The 19910-nt window shown below is 20.7% G+C and overlaps 3 protein-coding genes across 3 annotated transcripts; 1 reads left to right on the top strand and 2 right to left on the bottom strand.

Moving 5' to 3' along the window:
* Positions 1-2544: 2544 nt before the first annotated feature.
* Positions 2545-4266, top strand: SRAE_X000238000 (Protein of unknown function DUF229 family and Alkaline phosphatase-like, alpha/beta/alpha domain and Alkaline-phosphatase-like, core domain-containing protein; the record flags this gene model as incomplete). Its single annotated transcript, XM_024645588.1, has 1 exon — positions 2545-4266. One exon carries the CDS (start codon positions 2545-2547, stop codon positions 4264-4266), a length of 1722 nt encoding a protein of 573 aa, XP_024499855.1.
* Positions 4267-9188: 4922 nt separating this feature from the next.
* On the bottom strand, positions 9189-10019 carry SRAE_X000237900 (Hypothetical protein; the record flags this gene model as incomplete). The annotated part of the gene is made up of 2 exons (XM_024645587.1): positions 9189-9621; positions 9667-10019. The coding sequence occupies 2 exons, from the start codon at positions 10017-10019 to the stop codon at positions 9189-9191; spliced, it is 786 nt and encodes a 261-aa protein (XP_024499854.1).
* Positions 10020-10211: 192 nt separating this feature from the next.
* On the bottom strand, positions 10212-12520 carry SRAE_X000237800 (Hypothetical protein; the record flags this gene model as incomplete). The annotated part of the gene is made up of 4 exons (XM_024645584.1): positions 10212-10571; positions 10635-11858; positions 11903-12112; positions 12512-12520. The coding sequence occupies 4 exons, from the start codon at positions 12518-12520 to the stop codon at positions 10212-10214; spliced, it is 1803 nt and encodes a 600-aa protein (XP_024499853.1).
* Positions 12521-19910: the final 7390 nt, after the last annotated feature.

The following is a 19910-nucleotide window of genomic DNA, read 5'->3' as shown; positions in this document are numbered from 1 at the left end:
ATAAACTTTCATGTAAGAAATTAGAAAAAGAACTTGGAATGGATATGTTAATATGTTAGAAAGAAATTTTTAAATCATTTCAATAAAGTATATTAGCAGAATTGTTAAGTATTACTGTTTTTTTTTCTTCAAAAATGGTTTATTTACAATTGAAATAGATTACTAAGAAAATAAATAGATGGAAATTTGGCTTTTAAAATGTTCACAAATTTTTGTATTTTTTTAAATAAATAAATCTTATATTTTATTTAATGATTTATCATTTTTTTTTTTATAAAAAAAAATCTTTTATATTAATAATTATATCAATAAAGTGTTTGTAATATTTTTTTAAACAAAGTGTTATAAAATTGTTTCATTATATTATATTTTAATTGTATACTAATTTAAAAAATTAAAATATAAGTTACCGAAAAAAGGTAAGGTTACAAAAATTAGAAACAAATTTGTAAGAACGTTTATATATAATTTTAAAATGTTATGTTATTTAATAAAATTATATAATTATTAAATATTATATATAATTTTATTTATAATACATAGTAATACCAAAAAATCTTTATTAAAATTTTTTAAATTTTTTAAATGATATTCATTTTTATATTATATTTTATATTCTTTAAAACTTTTAAAATTAATTTAAGAATTTTTTTTTAATAATTATATAAAATATTTAATGATAAAGTTTTTTATTTATAGTTTATAAAAAATATAATTTTTTATTAAATAAATATGTATAGAATTTCTAAACAAACTTTTTTATAGTTAAATGATCTTATATAAACAAAAATATTAACATTTTTGAATAATGACAAATTTTTTTAATTATACATTATCATAAGATATATATGATTATTGTTTCAATCTGTCAACAAAAAAAAAGATTTTAATATAGAGTTATAAGTAAAAAAAAAATCATTTTTAAAATTTAGGTAATTATCAGATAAAAAGATTTTGTAATCAAAAAAGATTAAAATTATTCGTATAGGATCAACGTTTTGATTAGTAAATTGTTATATTTTTAATTCAATACTATATTTTATTATACTATATTTGTAATATGAATGTACATAAATATCCACTTGTTTGTAGTATAAATTTTTAAATACTTGATTAAATATTTTTTTAAATATCATTAAATACTAGAATTTAACTGTCAGTTTTTAAAATATATACTTTTTCTTATCTAATTATTTTTTACTTCTTTTTAAATTGATAAACATTTCATAAATATTCTTTTTGATTTAAAATTATTGATAAATTATTCTTCATTGAACATTCCATTTGAATTGATATTGCTTAATATAAATAATCATAAGTTTGAAATTACAATAAAATTTATTTTTAGTTTATTTCATTATTGTTATTTTAAAAAATATTTTAAACTTTTATTTTCCTTTATTATGTAATTAAATTTAAAAAAAAATATGAGAATGAAAGTATATAACTTTTTTTTATAAAACATTTCTGATATATAAAATTTCATAATTAGTATCTATCTAACCATATATATTTTCTTTATTTACACTAACTTTTTTTTATATCTTGAATTTTTTTTTAATATAAAAAATTTATTTTTTAAATATTTATTAAATAAATAATTGTTATGTTTTATTATAGATAAAATATATTAATAATAGGTTGATGTAATTTTTTTTATATATTTTTTCTTTTTTATATTTTATAAATATATAATTTATATCATTTCTAAAATATAACAAAAAATCATAAAGAACTTATGATAGACATTAAACAAATTATTAATAAATTTAATGATTATATTGTTAAATATAAATCTTTAAAAAGCATAAAAGTTTTATTTTATTAAAATAGTAAACATAATAGATAAACAATATTATTTATTTAGTTGCATAAATGTAAATTTCTAACATATTTTACTATATTAAAATATAATGTACAAGCATATTAAAATTATTTTATTTCTAATAAATTAGTATAAAATTGCTTAAATTAATATATAAATGTTTTTAAATTAAAATATGTATATATATCATATAATTAATTTGTTTTTTTGAAACAATTACAATAAAAAAATTTGATCAAAAAATAATATTTTGTAATCAATTTTAAAAATTAATTTAAAGACTAACAATTATAGTATTTTTATCTAAAGTAAAGTATTACTAATATCTAATCAAAAAGTATACATACATTGATTTTAAATTATATTTAAAAATTTAGTTTGTAGAGAAATTCAAATATGGTCAAGTATACTTTATTTACAGATACAGATGAAAATGAAACTAAAAAAAAAAAAGGTATGTTTTTGTAAAAAAAATTTTTTATTCAAATAAAATTTAAGGTATTAATTGTATGTGCAAATATAATATAATTATTGGAATTTTTGTGACTATATGTGTTTTTCTATATATATATTTTATTTTATTAAATAGTTATAACGATGCTTATAAATTTGTCACAATAGAAAACTTTTACAAATTATCAGTTAAAGACGTTGTTAATCATAAAGAAAGTTGTGTAATAAAAAATTATTTTATATGGGATAAAATTATTTTTGATTATATGAAACCAAGAACAAAGTTTGAAAATTGTCAAAAGAAATATGTAAATAATTTTTATGAAATTATTGATGGAATAATATATATTAAAAAAGAAAATGTTAATTGTTCAGTTAGTTGTAAATATCCTAAAAATGATTTTGATATGACTAGTGGTCCTTATCTAATAATTAATATATCAACTCCAATTGATTGTGATGTTTTTCATATATATTGCCTTGATCAATCAAAATCAAAAGTTTTTGAAGATATTAATTTTCATATTAGAAAAATTGAAAATATTACAAAAGAAGAAACACCTTTTTTAGAAGAAAGTTTCAAAAATACAACTCAAAAACAATTATATGATGTTAATATTTATATCTTAGATTCATTATCCTTCTATCATGCATCAAGAGCATTAATAAAAACAAGAAAATATTTAAAAGAGAAGTTAAATGGTGTTGAAATGAAATATTTAAATATTATTGGAGAAAATTCAAGACCAAATGCTTATGGATTTCTTTTAAATAAACAAAAATCTGATGTCATTGATATTTTTAATGTTAATACAGCAAAAAAAAATGATTTTGGTAGTGAAGATTCATGTAGAACTCCATTAGATAATACAACTTTTATACAAGAATACTATAGAAGAATGGGTTATGTAACATTAAATGCAGAAGATTTTTTTCATGCTGGTATGTTTAATTGGCCAGATTGTGTTGGATTCAAACAAACACCAGTTCATTATTCTTTAAGACCATTACAGGTTCTTGCAAAAGATAAAAATCTTTCATCAATAGTTAAAAATATGTTTGAAAAAAAATGTTATACAAGGGGATTTCATTTAATGGATTATATGAGTGAATTTTTAGATAAATATGAAAATAAATTAAAAATGTCTTTGGTATGGCATACTAATTTATTACATGACGGTATGTCAGATTTATTTGCTAGTGATGAAATATTTTATGATTACTTTCAAAAAAATGAAAAACATTTTAATAAATCATTTAACATATTTATGGGTGATCATGGTTTTAGATTATCAACTTATCAAACAACTGATATAGGTGGACATGAACATAAAAATCCTTATTTTATTATTACAGTACCAAATGAATTAAAATCAAATAAAGAGTTGATGGATAATTTAAGAGAAAATAGTAATAAACATATTTCACATTTTGATGTTTATGCAACTTTAATAGATTTATTAACAAATGCACCTAATGATAATTTTGAAATGCTTAACAAACAAAAAAAATTTCCAATTGTTAATGATACGATTAAAGGATCAAGTTTATTAAGACCAATAAAAGGTAATCGTTCTTGTTATGAAATGTATATACCACCACAATTTTGTTTATGTACTCCAAAATTTGAATTGCTTCCAAAAAATATGGTAGAAATACGAAATAAATTAAGTGAATGTTTTATAAAAGGTCTTAACAATAAAATAATTGTTGGAAATTTGACAGATAAGTGTGCTAAAATGAAATTAGATGAAAATGAAACATTTATGGTTAATGTAGCAAGATCAGGAGATACTGGAGTAGTATATAAAGTAGATGCTGTAACAACACCTGGAAAAGCTATGTACCAAGCATTAATAGATAAGAATTGTAATATTATTAAAGATGAAATTACAAGAGTTAATGTTTATAAAGACCAGGCAGAAGTCTGCGAAAAAAAATCAAACTATAGGAAATATTGCTACTGTAAAAGTTTATTAAAAAAATAAATAAACAGTATTTTAATGTGTTTGTCATATTAAGTATAGTATAATCCTGTAATAAATAATATATCAAATAATTTTTTTTATTTTATCAAAAATTAATGTTATTTCATTTGTGATATTGTTACAAATTATAATTTTCTCATAAAAAATTTTTATAAAATTTAAAACGTTTTTAATATACTTTATAATTAGAAAAAATTAAGTTAAATAGTTTGTAGAAAAAACAAATGAAATAAATTAAATTACATAAAAAGTGATAAAACCTTTTAAAAAAACTATTTTTTAAATTGTTAAAGAAATCAAATGAAGTTTTTAATTTAATATAAAAATTTTTTGACTATTAAGACTTTCTAAATAAATTAAAAAGTTTGGTTGATCTTTAGAGTTGGTTCCCCTCTTGTTTTTTTGATTAAAACTACGTAAAAAGCATTTTTTTATCAGATTGGTAAATTTATCATTTTTTTTATACTTCCTGATAAAAAAAAAATTTTTTTTTTTAGGTTATTTCTTTTCAGTTAAGAATAACAATTTGTAATAATTATATGATTTAAGCAACATAATAAAAATAAAAAAAAAATTGTTTATAATTAATTTTTTTTTTCTCTTTTTTCCTATTTTTTCTTATAATTTATTGTTTTTTAGTTTAAAAAAATTTATTTTTTCAAAATTTTTAATTTAAAAAAGTTATTTGAGGGTGGACCAACTCTAAAACAAATCTACATTTTTTGTCCATTGAAGTCATTTTGAAGCATTTATGATACTATATTAAAATGTACTTAAATTTTATCAGTACAACGTACCCCCCTCCACACGAAATTTTTCAATTTTCACAAAATTTTAAAATTCCAATTCAATAAAACATTTCTAGTTATTTATCAGTAATTTTAATAATGATAAATATTTTTTGTTCATAGAAGTCATTTTGAATCATTTATGATACTTAATTGAAAAGTGCTCAAATTTGATCAGTTGAACCTACTCCCCCACATGAAACTTTTCAAATTTTACAAATTTCTAAAATTCTAATTCAATACATGATTTTAAGTTATTTTTCATTAATTTTTAAAATGATAAACATTTTTTGTCTGTAGAAGTTATTTTGAAGCATTTATGATACTTTAATGAAAAGTTCTTAAATTTGATCAGTTGAATGTACTCTACCACACAAAACTTTTCAATTTTCACAAATTTCTAAAATTCCAATTCAATACAACATTTTGAGTTATTTTTCATTAATTTTAATAATAATAAATATTTTTTGTTCATAGAAGTCATTTTGAAGTATTTATTATACACAATTGAAAAGTGCCAAAATTTGATCAGTTGAAATCTACTTTTTTTTATTTTTATAAACATTTTGATATTAATTATAATATATTTTTTTATGTGTTTTTGTGTAATTTTTTCAATGATAATAATTTTATTATAAAAGAAGTCATTTTGAAGGAAGAAAAGTACTTAATTGAAGAATGCTTAAATTTAATCTGTTGAAACCTACTTATTTACCTTGAACTTTTTTTAATTTTCATAAATTTCAAAATATTAATTATGATACATTTTTTTAACTTTTTTTAGAGTATTTTTTTTAATGATTATTTTTTTGATTTGTATAAGATGTCAATTTGAAGCATAAAAATTTTCCATTTTGAAAGTGATATTATTTAACAAGTTTTTTTGCTTATTTTTCTATTTAAATATTGAATATTGAAGACAAATTAAATTTTTTTTGTGATAGTATGTTTTTTAAAGCATGTTTATTTCTTTTTTTAAATAATATATACTGTTAAATGATAAAAAAAAATTTTATTAAAATAAAAAAACATAAACAATTATAAAAATAAAAATATTTTACATTATTAATTTTATCATTTGATAAATAATAATATATTTAAAAACTTTTCTTTCTTTTTACTAACCTAAAATATTAAGTGTAAATTATATTTTTTTTTATCATTTTAAAAAAGTTTTAATTATAAAATTCTAACTTACGTTCATATCTTACTGAATAAACCAGATCCCGTCCGATCTCTGAAGTTAATCAGTTGCGAGCTATCTTAGTACTTGGATGGGAGACCTCCTGGGAACTGTTAGTAACGTAAGTTTAATTTATTTTTATTTTATTATAATTTATTATTATTATTATTATTATTTTTTTAAATAATATAAATGATAAAAATGATTATTATATATAGTTAACAATATTATATTATAAAAACAGTGACACCAAACACAAGGATAAGACTCAATAGATCGCAGGAAAAACCTGCTCTACTACTTACACCCCCTGGTCCAGCTAGCTAGTCGTATACAAGCTCACTATTACCTTGACATGAAATAATATCAATGATACGATATTATTATTAAATATTTATTTTAAAATATTTAATAAATCATAACGCAAGGCTTAAACTATCTTTAAAAAAGATATAAAATTGCCTAAAAACATGTTAAGGCAAAAATTTATTGTTGATATTACTAGACAGAATACTGACTTAGATGCGTTCAGTCATAATTCTGCAGCTGGTAGATTCAATGCATTATTGTTTCCAATAACATTATATACCAATTAGCTGATCTAACGGTTCCTCTCGTACTAAGTTAGATTACTATTTCAACAACATTAATAAATCAACAGTAGGATAAAACTAACCTGTTTGATCTGGAAGTATCTCTATTGCATATATTTTTGGAAGTATTTGCCTATTTTCAAAATTTCGAAATTTTACGTTCCCTATTACAAAATTATCTTAATTTTGGAGATGAAATTTTTCTTTATTAAAAATTTTGGATGTGAAAAATTTTTACATACTTTTAAAATTTTTATTTTCCCTATAGTGAAAGTGACCGATTTCTCTATCGTGGAAGTGTTCCCAACTATAAAATTTTGAAAGTGGTATAAAAAAAATATTTTTTGTTGAAGTAACATTGATTGTTTTGGGTCAAAATAAATATTTTTTTTATATAGCAAGATTTTAAAATAATCAAGTTATATTTAGAATTATATATAATATTCTATAGTAAGTCATATATAGTAAGAAATAATGATATATTAGGACAAGAAGTAAAATAAGATGATAAATTTAGTATATAAAAAGTAAAGATTTGACAATTTTAGTCATTTCTTATTTCTTTGATTACTTAGTCTTTTATAATTTTTATATTGCATGAATAATTTTACTTATTATAGGTTTTATATTTTATCCATAAAATAATTTTTGTATTCTTCGTGGCCACGGTAGAATATTTTTAACGATAGAATCTCTGATTAAACTCAAACTATCACGTAAGTCCACGATTAAAGCATTTTTAACTATTATATTGTGATTGATATTGTGTAATTAAAGGTGTTATATTATACTTAGTACTACAGAGGTATTTTTGTTAGAGATATAGTCCAGTAATATTTCTCTATTTCTGGTCATTAGTGCATCTTAAATCTTTATAAAATTTTACTATATATATATTTTACTATATTTAATTAAATTATTTCTCCCACTTCCTTATGCTGGAAGTGAAATAAGTGTATTATAGACAAATATTTTCCTATATCGGAAGTGTAACAGGTAAGGCATTTGCTAGAATTTTTTTGAAATTTTATTTTTAGTACTAGGTTAAAAAAAATCAACTGAAGATTAATATTATTAATAATATTTAACTAAAAATAATGTATCTATATCTATTTATAAATAATTATAAGTTATCAATTCAATTTTTTTTAAAAGTACAATATATATTTTTTAAATAATAAGTATATAGCAGCTAAATATACTTATAATATTATAGTCTTTTGCCCAAAATTATAGTATAATAATATTTTTTTTAATTTTATTTTAAATTATAAATATATGCCAGCTTAATATTCTTAATCTATTGTAGCCTTATTGCCCCTAGTAAGACTATATAATATACTTTATATGTATATTTTTTTATATAATATATAAATTTATATATATATATATATATAAGTAAGACTATAATAGACAAAAAGTTTGACAACTTAGTATAGATAATTTAATCTCATGGTTGTCATGCTAAAATATTATATAAATATGGCTTACAAGTGTTCAGATGACATAGTCAGCTGAAATTAAAACTTGTAAGTTACACCTAACCCCATTATTTTATATTGTTATAGTTTTTGTGGCCACATAATTGTTTTTATCTGACCTTGAATCTCTAATACTTTGAAGTAGACAGCGCCATTAAACTTAACTTATTATTGCCTTATAAAACTTAAATAAAATTTTACTTATATATATATATATATATATATATATATATATATATATATATATATATATATATATATTCACCCAATTTTATAGTACCTAAAATTTTATAGGCTTATTATAACACGTAATATTTATAATAAATATACGTTAAATAAAGCCAAAAATAAAAATTATTAAAATTGAAAAAAGAAGAAAAACTATACGAAAATCAATCCAAATTTGAAAAAAAATGAATAAAACAAATTATTTAAAAAAAAAAAGAAAGAGGTTTATTTAATAATAAACAAAAATACAATAAATATGGGAAACAAATACCCGTAAAAAAAATTTAATTTAAAAATTTAGCTTTCTTCTAAGCTAATTAGACTGGAATTCAGCAGACCTAATCTCCCACTGTACCGCTCTATCTTTTTTACATTCTTATCTTTTTCCTCTCTTATTGAATCATTAGCTTTTTCAGTAGCTTTTGCAAGCTTCTTTTACAGTTCTGCAATTTTTTGCTTTAAGACATCTATCTCTTCATCCTTTTCTTTAATCTTTATAGAGTTTCTTTTATATTTTTACTTATTTATTATTAAAAGCTACAATATAAACTTGAAGCTTTTGATAATAAAGATCATTCATGATTAATGAATGATCTACTACTATTTCAGCGTTCTCTTTCTGAAACTTTTCGATTACTTTAAATTGAATTCATTGTAAAGCATCATCATCAATGAAATCTTTCACCATATTTCCTACTTCATTCTTATAACTGAAAGCAAATCCTAAACTTTCAATTATAGGTGTTATTTCAGGCAGAAATTGAGACGGATTTCTTTGCACCTCCTGAAGATTAAGCTCCCTGTATTTAGCAGCAACTATAAAGTATAATTCTCCCCGTACATTATTCATTACAGTGTATATTTTAGTGCATTCATTAGCTGCTATTTTTTTAAGATCATTCGGTTGATATCCTAAAATTGCTAATAATTCTCTTATTGTGCTTCTTTCTATATTTTCCCAGATCATATTACAGTAAAAAAGTCTTTCTAAAAGCCATTTTTTAAAGTCTGTTCTGTAGACTCTTCGGGCACCTTTACATTCTTTTAAATCCTTTAATTTTAATCCTTCCAAAGAAAACGTGCTGAAATAAATTGAAAACAGCACTTTATTAGAAAATGTTGGTTACAACGCAACATCTCTAATATGAACAGAAACTTTTAAAATTAGCTGATTTTCAAAGCAAACAGATGTTTTTACAGCTGATTTCGTTTCTTTCTTTTCTACATTCACTTTTATTTTTTCTTTAAATGGACAAAGAGATTCTTCATCATCACTTATAACTGTCATTGTTATTTTTTTGTAATCGCTTCCTTCGATATATGATTCTTCAACCTCTCTATTTTTAAAATATGCTACTCTAGCCATCATTTTTGTGTATTCAGGATTATAAATAAAGTTTGCAGTTGTAGATGTATATCCTCTAGAAGCTGCACCAATATCTTCTGAAACAGTTTTCGAAATAAAAACATTACGCCTCATGTAATTACTACTTCTAATAATTGCTTGCCGAAACGTATAAGAAGTAATGTTTTTATTACAAAACTCCGGAATCTGTTTCAAAACTTTCTGTATAATCCTATTGGCATTATTAGTAAAACGCTTTCTTTGAGAATTGAAAGACAACCAATCAATTCCCAAGTTTTTTTTCTTTAATTCTTCATATAAAGGATTTTAATAATCTGCACTACAATTAGCTATATTTTTCTCATATACCATATCGCTTTCAGTGGTATCAGAAAGTTTTCCATCAAAATACTTTTTTATTATCCTTTTCCTCAATTTTAAAAATGGACGAATATAAGAATCAGCCAAAATTGGATCAATCATATGGCATGTATTCGCACTTGTTGATTTTTCAGCAAAATCAACATACATCCACATATTTTCAGCACGTTCTTTATCATCTACGATATAATATCGTAATTCTTCTCTTTTTGCTTTATAAGCAAATTTTGGACGCCTACCATTTAACGCTACAATAATGGTTATTACTTTAGCTTGAAGATCTCGGTAATAATCCATACAAAGATTCTTAATATCTACTTAAGATATTAACTTTCTCAAGTTCTTCATATAATAACCGTAATGGCAAACGTTATTATCATCATCCCCTTCTTCAAACCCCTTTCTTCTCCTATCTTCAAAGTTTTTTTCCATCGTTTTACGCTTTACCAGATTCTTTTCAAGTTCAACTACCTTTTTTGTAAGCTTATCTAACAAATAGCTTAGCTTCAAATCTTCCCAAGTTATACTTATTTTATTTTCGCCAACGAAAATAAGAAAATCACGAAGAGGTCTTGTGTAAGTTCTAATAGTTGAATCCCTCAAAACATTAGCAATAGTTGTTAAAAATGGAGGAATCGTTTTGTATAGAAAATTGCAAGATTTTTTTATATTTTCCATAAACGAAAAAGGTAAGCAATTTCTAATTAACTTCCTTAAAGCTTTCACTCCATTTTTAACTGTATCGTGAATCTTTTTCACATGTATTCCAGCAACGTTATTATTATCATTATTCTCGTAATGACCATTAAAATACCTCGATGTCCAGTATTCTTGAAACTCTTCAATAATGACATCTTTTGATTTAGAATAGAACCCTTTAGCTTTCAGAAATTCTTTCAAATTTTCTGGTCTGGAGCTACCTTGCATTTTTTTATGCATAGATGCGTAATTGTCTAATTTTTTTAGGCATTCTTCAACAGACTTTTCGCTAGTTCCCTGTGGCAAATCAACGTCAGTTCTTGGATTTTTTTCATAAGCAAGTTTGTTGTAATATAGATGTTTACCAGGATACAAACTTTCGTGCTTACTATCTCTCCAATGGGCATAAAATGAAGCTGTTTGACGTCCACATATGGGACAAATAACCTTCCTTCTTAAGTATTTTTTAGGCTTCTGAGAAGAAGGGGATGAAGCATTTGGCATCAGTGCTTCTAATAATCTACTTTCCATTGTAATCTTAGCAACTTTAGGAAATTCCGGTGGTGAATCAAACGCTAATAGCAATCTGAAAGCTTTAGAAGTTTTTTCAAGCCACATTGAAAAAACTGAAGCTGGTGAAGTTGATTTCGTTCTTGGTGTCATATTAGAAAATTTTTCTATGACATTCCTTATCGGACTTCGGCACGATGCATAATATTCACCAGAAGTTGGCAGCAAATGTTCATTAACCAACGTTTTTGAAGATGTAGTAGGTGTTTTGAGAAAACCTATGTTATGAATTCTCTCTTCATCACTACATTCTTCAAAAGAAGTTAAATATTCATTTAGAATATTTTCTTTTTCATTCCTCATTTTTAAAGCTTTTCTCATTTTCTTTAATTTTTTTTAAGAAACTTTTTTTTAAGTTTCTTTTTCACCAATGGCTCCATGCCAGAAACACCATTATTTTCTTGTTGTTCATCCAAAACAACATCCTCTATAACTTCCATTTGATTTTCCTTATCATTTGGTGTACTTTTTGATAGTAGAGACGGAAATTCGTCTTCATCAGAGGAATCAAAAACAATTCTTTTAGAATTGTTTTGATCAATTTTAAAATCGATCTTTTTTTGTTTGTATCTAAGATACTTAACGCTAAATCCTAAAAATATGTTAAAAAAATTATAGAAAGTTTAAACATATATTTAACATTTGTTTTCCTTTTTTTAAAAAAACTCTTTTTTGGAGTTTCAGTCATTAATACTGATTATAGCGATTTAAATACATCAGAATAACTTCTTTTTTTACCCGCTTTTTTTTCTACATTTATAAATAAATTATTAAGCAAAAAAAATTACCTTTAGAAGCAAATGATAAATCGCAAATTACTTTTGAAACAGCAGACACTTTTTATAAGTAAAAATAGCAATAAATATTAAATAGAAATATTTTATATAAAAAAATTGTGAAACTGCACAAAAGAAAAACAAAATGAAAAAAAATATGTAAAATAAACATTGACTAAAAGCTGTTAAGACATATATCACCTCTTTCATTTCAAATTATGTTTTTATTTTTAAAAAAAATTAAACATATATATCATTATTTTTTATTTAATAACAATGTTAGTATATAAGAAATCCTAAATATATATAGACGAGAATTGAGTAGGAAAAATTTTTTTAGAATTTTAAATATTTTTTAATTTTTCCTAGAGTAAAAAAATGCGCTGAACACGAAAAGTTCAATAATTTTTTGAAAAAATTGCGTCTTCATATAGATATTGCAGCAAGGTGCATTAAAGTGCAGCAAAAACAGCTCATGTTTCATTTGCTGTAACATTACAATTTCAATAGTTTCTTTAGCAAAATTTGACCCTAAGGTAAAAAAAGGTCGGAGAAAACGTTTCCGGCCTTATTTTTTCAAAAAGATGAAGTTTTAAGTGAGATATGATAATCTAAAGTTAGGTATAAAATTTAAAAATTTTAAATCTTTATAACTTTTGAAAAAAATAATATTTTTGAGAAATAAAAAAAAAGGTACCCTAGAGAATTTTTTTCTCTACATTTTGACTAATATGCTATATCTTTATCATTTTCCGTTCTCGAGATATTCTTGAAAAAGTGTAAAATTTTAAATTAATTTTTTTTTTTATCAGTCATAACTTTTTAAAAAATTAATTTTACGAAAAAGTGATGCAAATAAAAATTATTTATTTTTTTATGCTCTATAAAATGATATAAGTATCATCTTAATTGAATTATTTGTTCTTGAGATATAAGTAAAAAACTAATTTTACTTTTTTTATTAATATTTTTTTTTTAATTTTTTAAAATTTTTAAAGCTCTATAACTTTTGAAAAAAAAGATTTTTTAAAAAAATAAAAAAAACGACCCCACAGAATTTTGTTTTCTACATTTTGACTAATATACCATATCTTTATCATTTCGCGTTCTCGAGATATTCTTGAAATAGTTTTTGCATATTTTTTAAGTCTTTAAATTTTGAACTTTTTTTTAACTTTTATCAGTCATAACTTTTTAAAAACTTTTTTTTATAATATAATGACGGAGATAGAAATTGTACATTTTTTTGTGCTCTATAAAATGGTATAAGTATCATCTTAATTGAATTATTTGTTCTTGAGATATAAGCAAAAACACATTGTCAATTTAAAAAAATTTTTAAATTTTTAAAATTTTTAAAGCTCTATAACTTTTGAAAAAAAAGATTTTTATGAAAAATAAAAAAAAGGTACCCTAGAGAATTTTTTTCTCTACATTTTGACTAATATACCATATCTTTATCATTTCGCGTTCTCGAGATATTCTTGAAAAAGTGTAAAATTTAAAATTTATTTAACAATTTTAACAATTTTTGTCCTTTTTCTATTACTTGCTCATAACTTTTTAATATGCAATTTTTTAACATAACAATAAAAATACTATTGATAGATTATTTGATGCTCTTTCGAATGAGATTACGTTTACTAAAAACGGACGTTCCATTCTTGAGATTAAACAATCCTAACCCTAAATATATATAGGCGAGAATTAAGTAGGAAAAATTTTTTTAGAATTTTTAATATTTTTTAATTTATCCTAGGGTAAAAAAATGCGCTGATCACAAAAAGTTTAATAATTTTTAAAAAAAATTGCGTCTTCATATAGATATTGCAGCAAAAGCTGCAAATGTTTCATTTGCTGCAACGTTTAAGTTTCAAGAGTTATTTTAGCAAAATTTGACGTAAAGGTAAAAAAGGCCGTAGAAAACGTTTCCGACCTTAATTTTTCGAAAAGATGAATTTTTAAGTGAGATATGATGGTTTAAAGTTAAGTAAAAAATTCAAAATTTTTAAAAAATTTTCAAAACGCTGTAATTCTTGAAAAAATGATTTTTTTGAAAAAATGAAAAAAACTCCTCGGGGGATTTTTATTCTCTACATTTTGGCTACTAGATCATATTTTTATCATTTTTCGTTCTTGAGTTATGCCGGTTTAAAAAAAAAAAATTTTCAAATTAAAAATTTTTTTTAAATTTTTATCAGTCATAACTTTTTAAAAACTTAATTTTAAGAAATGGTGATAAGAACAAAAATTATTAATTAATTTGTGCTCTTTCGAATGGCATAAGTACGGTCTCAAACAAATCATTTGTTCTTGAGATATTAACTAAAAATCATCTTCCATTTAAAAAATTCAAAAATTTTTAAAAATTTTCAAAACGTTATAATTCTTGAAAAAATGAATTTTTTAAAAAAAATGAAAAAAACACCTCGGGGGATTTTTATTCTCTACATTTTAGCTACTAGATCATATTTTTATCATTTTTCGTTCTTGAGTTATGCGCGAAAACGTGTAAAAAATTTCTAACAATTTTTTCCTCTTAGGATAATCAAAGTTTTAAAAAGTGTTATTCAGCACAAATATCAGCATAAAAAAAAGATATATACCAATTTATAATGATAATGTAACAATTTACGTTAATTTTTTTTAACTTTTATATATTTTATAATTTTATATTTATAATAATAATAAATTAAAAAAATAAATGATTTTTTACACTAATTGTTTTTTATAGCTATAGCTGTAAAGGAAAAATGTCAATGTATAAATTTAAAGATTTAATTATTTATTCTTATAACTATTTTATCAATTTGCATATAGAAAAATTTTAAAAAAATAAAAAAATGTTGAAAAATAAGGAAATAATCAAAAAATATTTTTTTATGATACAATAGATCACATTATTTAAAAAATTTTTAAAATTTGAGCGTTTGAAATACATGCTTTAAATCACCTATAAAATGAAAAAATCTATAGCTTACACAAAAGACCTGCCCTGCAGGCAAGCGTGTGCGAAGCACGCGCTTGTTGCTTTGAAGCAAGAAAGCCTCTATATTAAAAAATACTAAATTTGATCAGTTGAACCTACCCCTCCACATGAAACTTTTCAATTTTCACAAATTTATAAAATTCTAATTTAATACAACATTTTGACTTATTTTTCATTAATTTTAATAATGATAAATATTTTTTGTCCATAGAAGTCATTTTAAAGTATTTATAATGCTTAATTGTAAAGTGCCAAAATTTGATCAGTTGAACCTACCCCCCCACATGAAACTTTTTAATTTTTACAAAATTTTTTAAATCTTAATTTAATGCTTGATTTTGAGTTATTTATCACTAATTTTAATAATGATAATATTTTTTGTTCACAGAAGTCATTTTGAATCATTTATGATACTTCAGTTAAAAGTTCAATTGATTTCTAAAGTTGGTTTCCCTTTCATTTTTTTTTTAATTTTCAAAAAATTTTTATTTTTTTTTCTAACTCCACGTGTTTTTTTATGCTAGAAAAACTAAAAAAATTTTAAAAAAATGTTTATTTAAAAAAGTTATTTTAGGGGGAACCTACTTTAGAATAATATCAAAAGTGCCAATATTTGATCAGTTGAATGTACTCCATCTCACAAAACTTTTCAATTTTCACAAATTTCTAAAATTCCAATTCAATACAACATTTTGAGTTATTTTTCATTAATTTTAATAATAATAAATATTTTTTGTTCATAGAAGTCATTTTGAAGTATTTATTATACATAATTAAAAAGTGCCAAAATTTGATCAGTTCAAATTTACTTTTTTCAATTTTTATAAACATTTAGATATTAATTATAATTTATTTTTTTTATGTGTTTTTGTGTAATTTTTTCAATGATAATAATTTTATTATAAAAGAAGTCATTTTGAAGGAAGAAAAGTACTTAATTGAAGAATGCTTAAATTTAATCTATTGAAACCTATTTATTTACCTTGAACTTTTTTTAATTTTCATAAACTTCAAAATATTAATTATGATACATTTTTTTAATTTGTATAAGATGTCATTTTGAAGCATGAAAAGTTTCCATTTTAAAAGTGATATTATTTAATAATTTTTTTGTTTATTTTTCATTTTGAATATTGAATCTTGAAGACAAATTAAATTTTTTTTTGTGATAGTATGTTTTTTAAAGCGTGTTTATTTCTTTTTTTAAATAATATATATTGTTTAATGACAAAAAAAAATTTTATTAAAATAAAAAAATATAAACAATTTTAAAAATAAAAATATTATAAAATAATTAATTTTTTTTTGTTGATAGCAACTTTTTAACAAATTTTAAAAGTTATTTTATCCACGTAGAATTTTTTTCTACATTTTATAATAATAGAAAATAAGATAAGAACTAACTTATGATTATTTGAAAAATTATTCATTTCATTAAATCAAAATGTTCTTAATTGTACATTATCTCATTAGTTGAATTGTTTAAAACTTTTTTAAACGTTTTTTTATGTATCTTCCTACTGTTAAAAGTATATTCACACTATTGTTTAAAAAAATAGTGCCAATTACATTTATTATATTTTTAACAATTGAAATAATACTAAAAATAAATTGCAAAACAGTATTATTGAAATAGAAAATTAATAATATTAATGTATTTTTACTATTATTATAAAAACTATAGAAATAAAGTGAAAGTTTAAAGAGATATTTACTATTGTACTTAATATAAAAAATAATTTTTTTAAATAAACAAAACAAAAAGAAATTTAGTATAAATAATTTTAAAATATTTTTTAATTTTTTATTGTAGAATTAAATTAATGTATATGACTATTTATATTATATATAATATATTTGAAATTATTTAATTTAAGTTTAGCATTTTAAAATAAAATTTAGTTTGAGAATAAAAAAATTATTATAACTACATCTAATATTTAAATTTATATATTAATTTTTTAAAGATTAAGTTGGAGTTAAAAATTAAATGTCATTTTTTATTAGATAACAATCTTAAAAAAGATAACGTTAATTTGTTATGAATTGATATATTGTTTGTTATAAATGAACAAAACAGTAACATAACATATCAGCAAGACAAAAAAGTTTTAATTTAATATTTATTATGTTTGATATTTTGAAATTATATTTTTTGTGTTATATGTCAATATTTTTATCTTATGATGTGCTTACTATTAATTTATGTTATCAGCTTAGTATAATTGAAAACAACACAAAATATTTTTAAAACTTATTACACAATGATTAGTAAAATAACTTTACAAATTGTAAATTTTAAATACATTTATTCATAAATTTATCAAAACTTTTTTAAATTTATATTATTAATTTTTTATAGTTTCAAGCATAAATCTTTCTTTTTAACACTTTTAAATTAGATGAAATGGTGAAGTTAAAAATTTCAAGAAAAATAAAATTTATTTCTTAAAAAAATAATATAAACTATTAATTATTTCCAAAATATTGAAATTTATTATATTTATTTTTAAAATGACATTATTATTAGTAATATGAATATAATTTTTTTTCAGTACTTATAAATGAGATGTAATGGCGGATTTAAAATTTCACGAAAAATAGTATTAACTAATTAATTTTTTTTTAAATGTTGAAATTTTTTGTATTTATATTTATTTTTTAGATGATATTATTATTAATAATGTGAAAATGTTGTTTTTAATTTTATCTGTTACATGTAAAATAATTTTTTTTAAAGTTATATAAAAAGGAGATATAAAATTTTATCTGTATGTTCAAGTTTTTTAATTTCCATCTCTTTAATACTATAAACATTAATATTTATTTTTTTAAAATATATAATATTTTTTCTTAATAAAAATAAAAGTAAAAAGGTAATATAAAAAAATTACTAATCTATGTTTATATTTTCAATAGATAGTAGAAGAAGAAGTAAATCTTTTTCAAAGATACACATTGTTTTCCTTTAAAGCGTAATATCATGAATTGATTTCACAACCGTTTGTCATCATTTTTGTAACTACTTAAATAGTAATTGTGTAACTATTTTTCTATTTTTATGAAATTAGCAATATTGTGGTCGGATTTTTCTAATCTAATAATTTTAATATTTTAGGGGTTATTAAGTTCATATTAAAGTGTCTTATCCACTATTAAGGTGACGAATTATTTGTGTTAATTTAACAATATCTTTTGTAAGTAACTATTAATTGTATTATTAGATCTGTGACTTTAGGTGACCACAAAAGACCAAACCTATTTAATTATATTGTACTGATATTGATAATAATAAAAATATTGATTTATCTCCCTCTCTGGTGTTAGCCTCGTAAAACTTAATATAATATAATTTTTACTAATTGTTATAAATTTTTTAATTTAGAAAATTCGACATTTATTTATCTTTGAAATCAATTTGTCTGATGTATTTTTTTTAAAAAATTGTTTGAACTTAAAATTTATTGATATTTGCTTCTTTTAAATTTTTTTGGTAAATGTTAATAAATGTCTAGATTATTCTTATGTATTAAATTGTATTTAAATAACATAATATCAGCTTATTGTTTATGAATAGCCTTTTTTATTTTTTCTTTTATTTTTTTTAAAATATCTTAACTGACTTTTAAATTATTCGTAGAAACTTTGTAATTAAATTTATCACAAAGTTTAACTACGATTTTTTCAATATCATTGAAAGATTCAAAAACTTTTATAAAATGGTGGTTACTGATAACATTAGATACAGATTCATTAATTTTCTTAATAAAGTTGAACATTCTTAACCGTTTTAAATAATTTAAAATAGAGTTTTTTTCTAAAATATTAAATTGTAATTAAATTATTAAAAATTAAAAATTAATATATAAATATATAGGTTATAATTACTATATACTTTTAAAAAAATGTTTCCCATTAATAAGTTATATTTAGTTATTGCCATTTTAAAATTTTACTTATGTTATTAAAAAATAATATATATACACTATAATACATTATTTCAATATATTAATTTATTTTAAAGTAAGCTTGAGATAAAAATAAATGCATTTAATTTTTAAAGTTTCAACTTTAATCTAATTAGAATTAATCGTTTTGAATATTTGTATCTAAAAGTAGGTACTTATATCTAAAATTAGATAAGAAATGTTTTGTTTGTTTGTTCATATCTATAATAACTACATATAAATATGTCAATTTTATTATAACAAAATTTTCAATTATTTATTAATTTGATTTTTGTATAGCAAATTATTTTAATACCTTTTTAATTATTATTATTTTCATGCAATTTAATAGTTTTTTTTTTAATATTTTTTAAAATAAAATTTTATACAAAGTAATATATATGCATTAATTGTTATTTATTTTATAAAAAGATAAAAAAAGTACATTTACATTTACTTTATAAATCATTATACTTTTTAAAATAGAATGTTATTGATTTTTGTTTGATACTATTTGATATTATATACTGTTAAGCATATAGGTGGATTTTTTTTTAATATTTTCAGTTATTAGAGTATATTAGTATTTTATCTTTTATTTGAAATTACAAAAATAAACAATTATTTTATTATTTTTTTTAAATTTGATAATTTATTTGATATT

Source organism: Strongyloides ratti, scaffold srae_chrx_scaffold0000006, assembly GCF_001040885.1.
Source record: "Strongyloides ratti genome assembly S_ratti_ED321, scaffold srae_chrx_scaffold0000006".
NCBI classification, from domain to species: domain Eukaryota; kingdom Metazoa; phylum Nematoda; class Chromadorea; order Rhabditida; family Strongyloididae; genus Strongyloides; species Strongyloides ratti.
The sequence above is the reverse complement of the archived record's forward strand: the minus strand, read 5'-3'. Positions and strand labels throughout refer to the sequence as shown.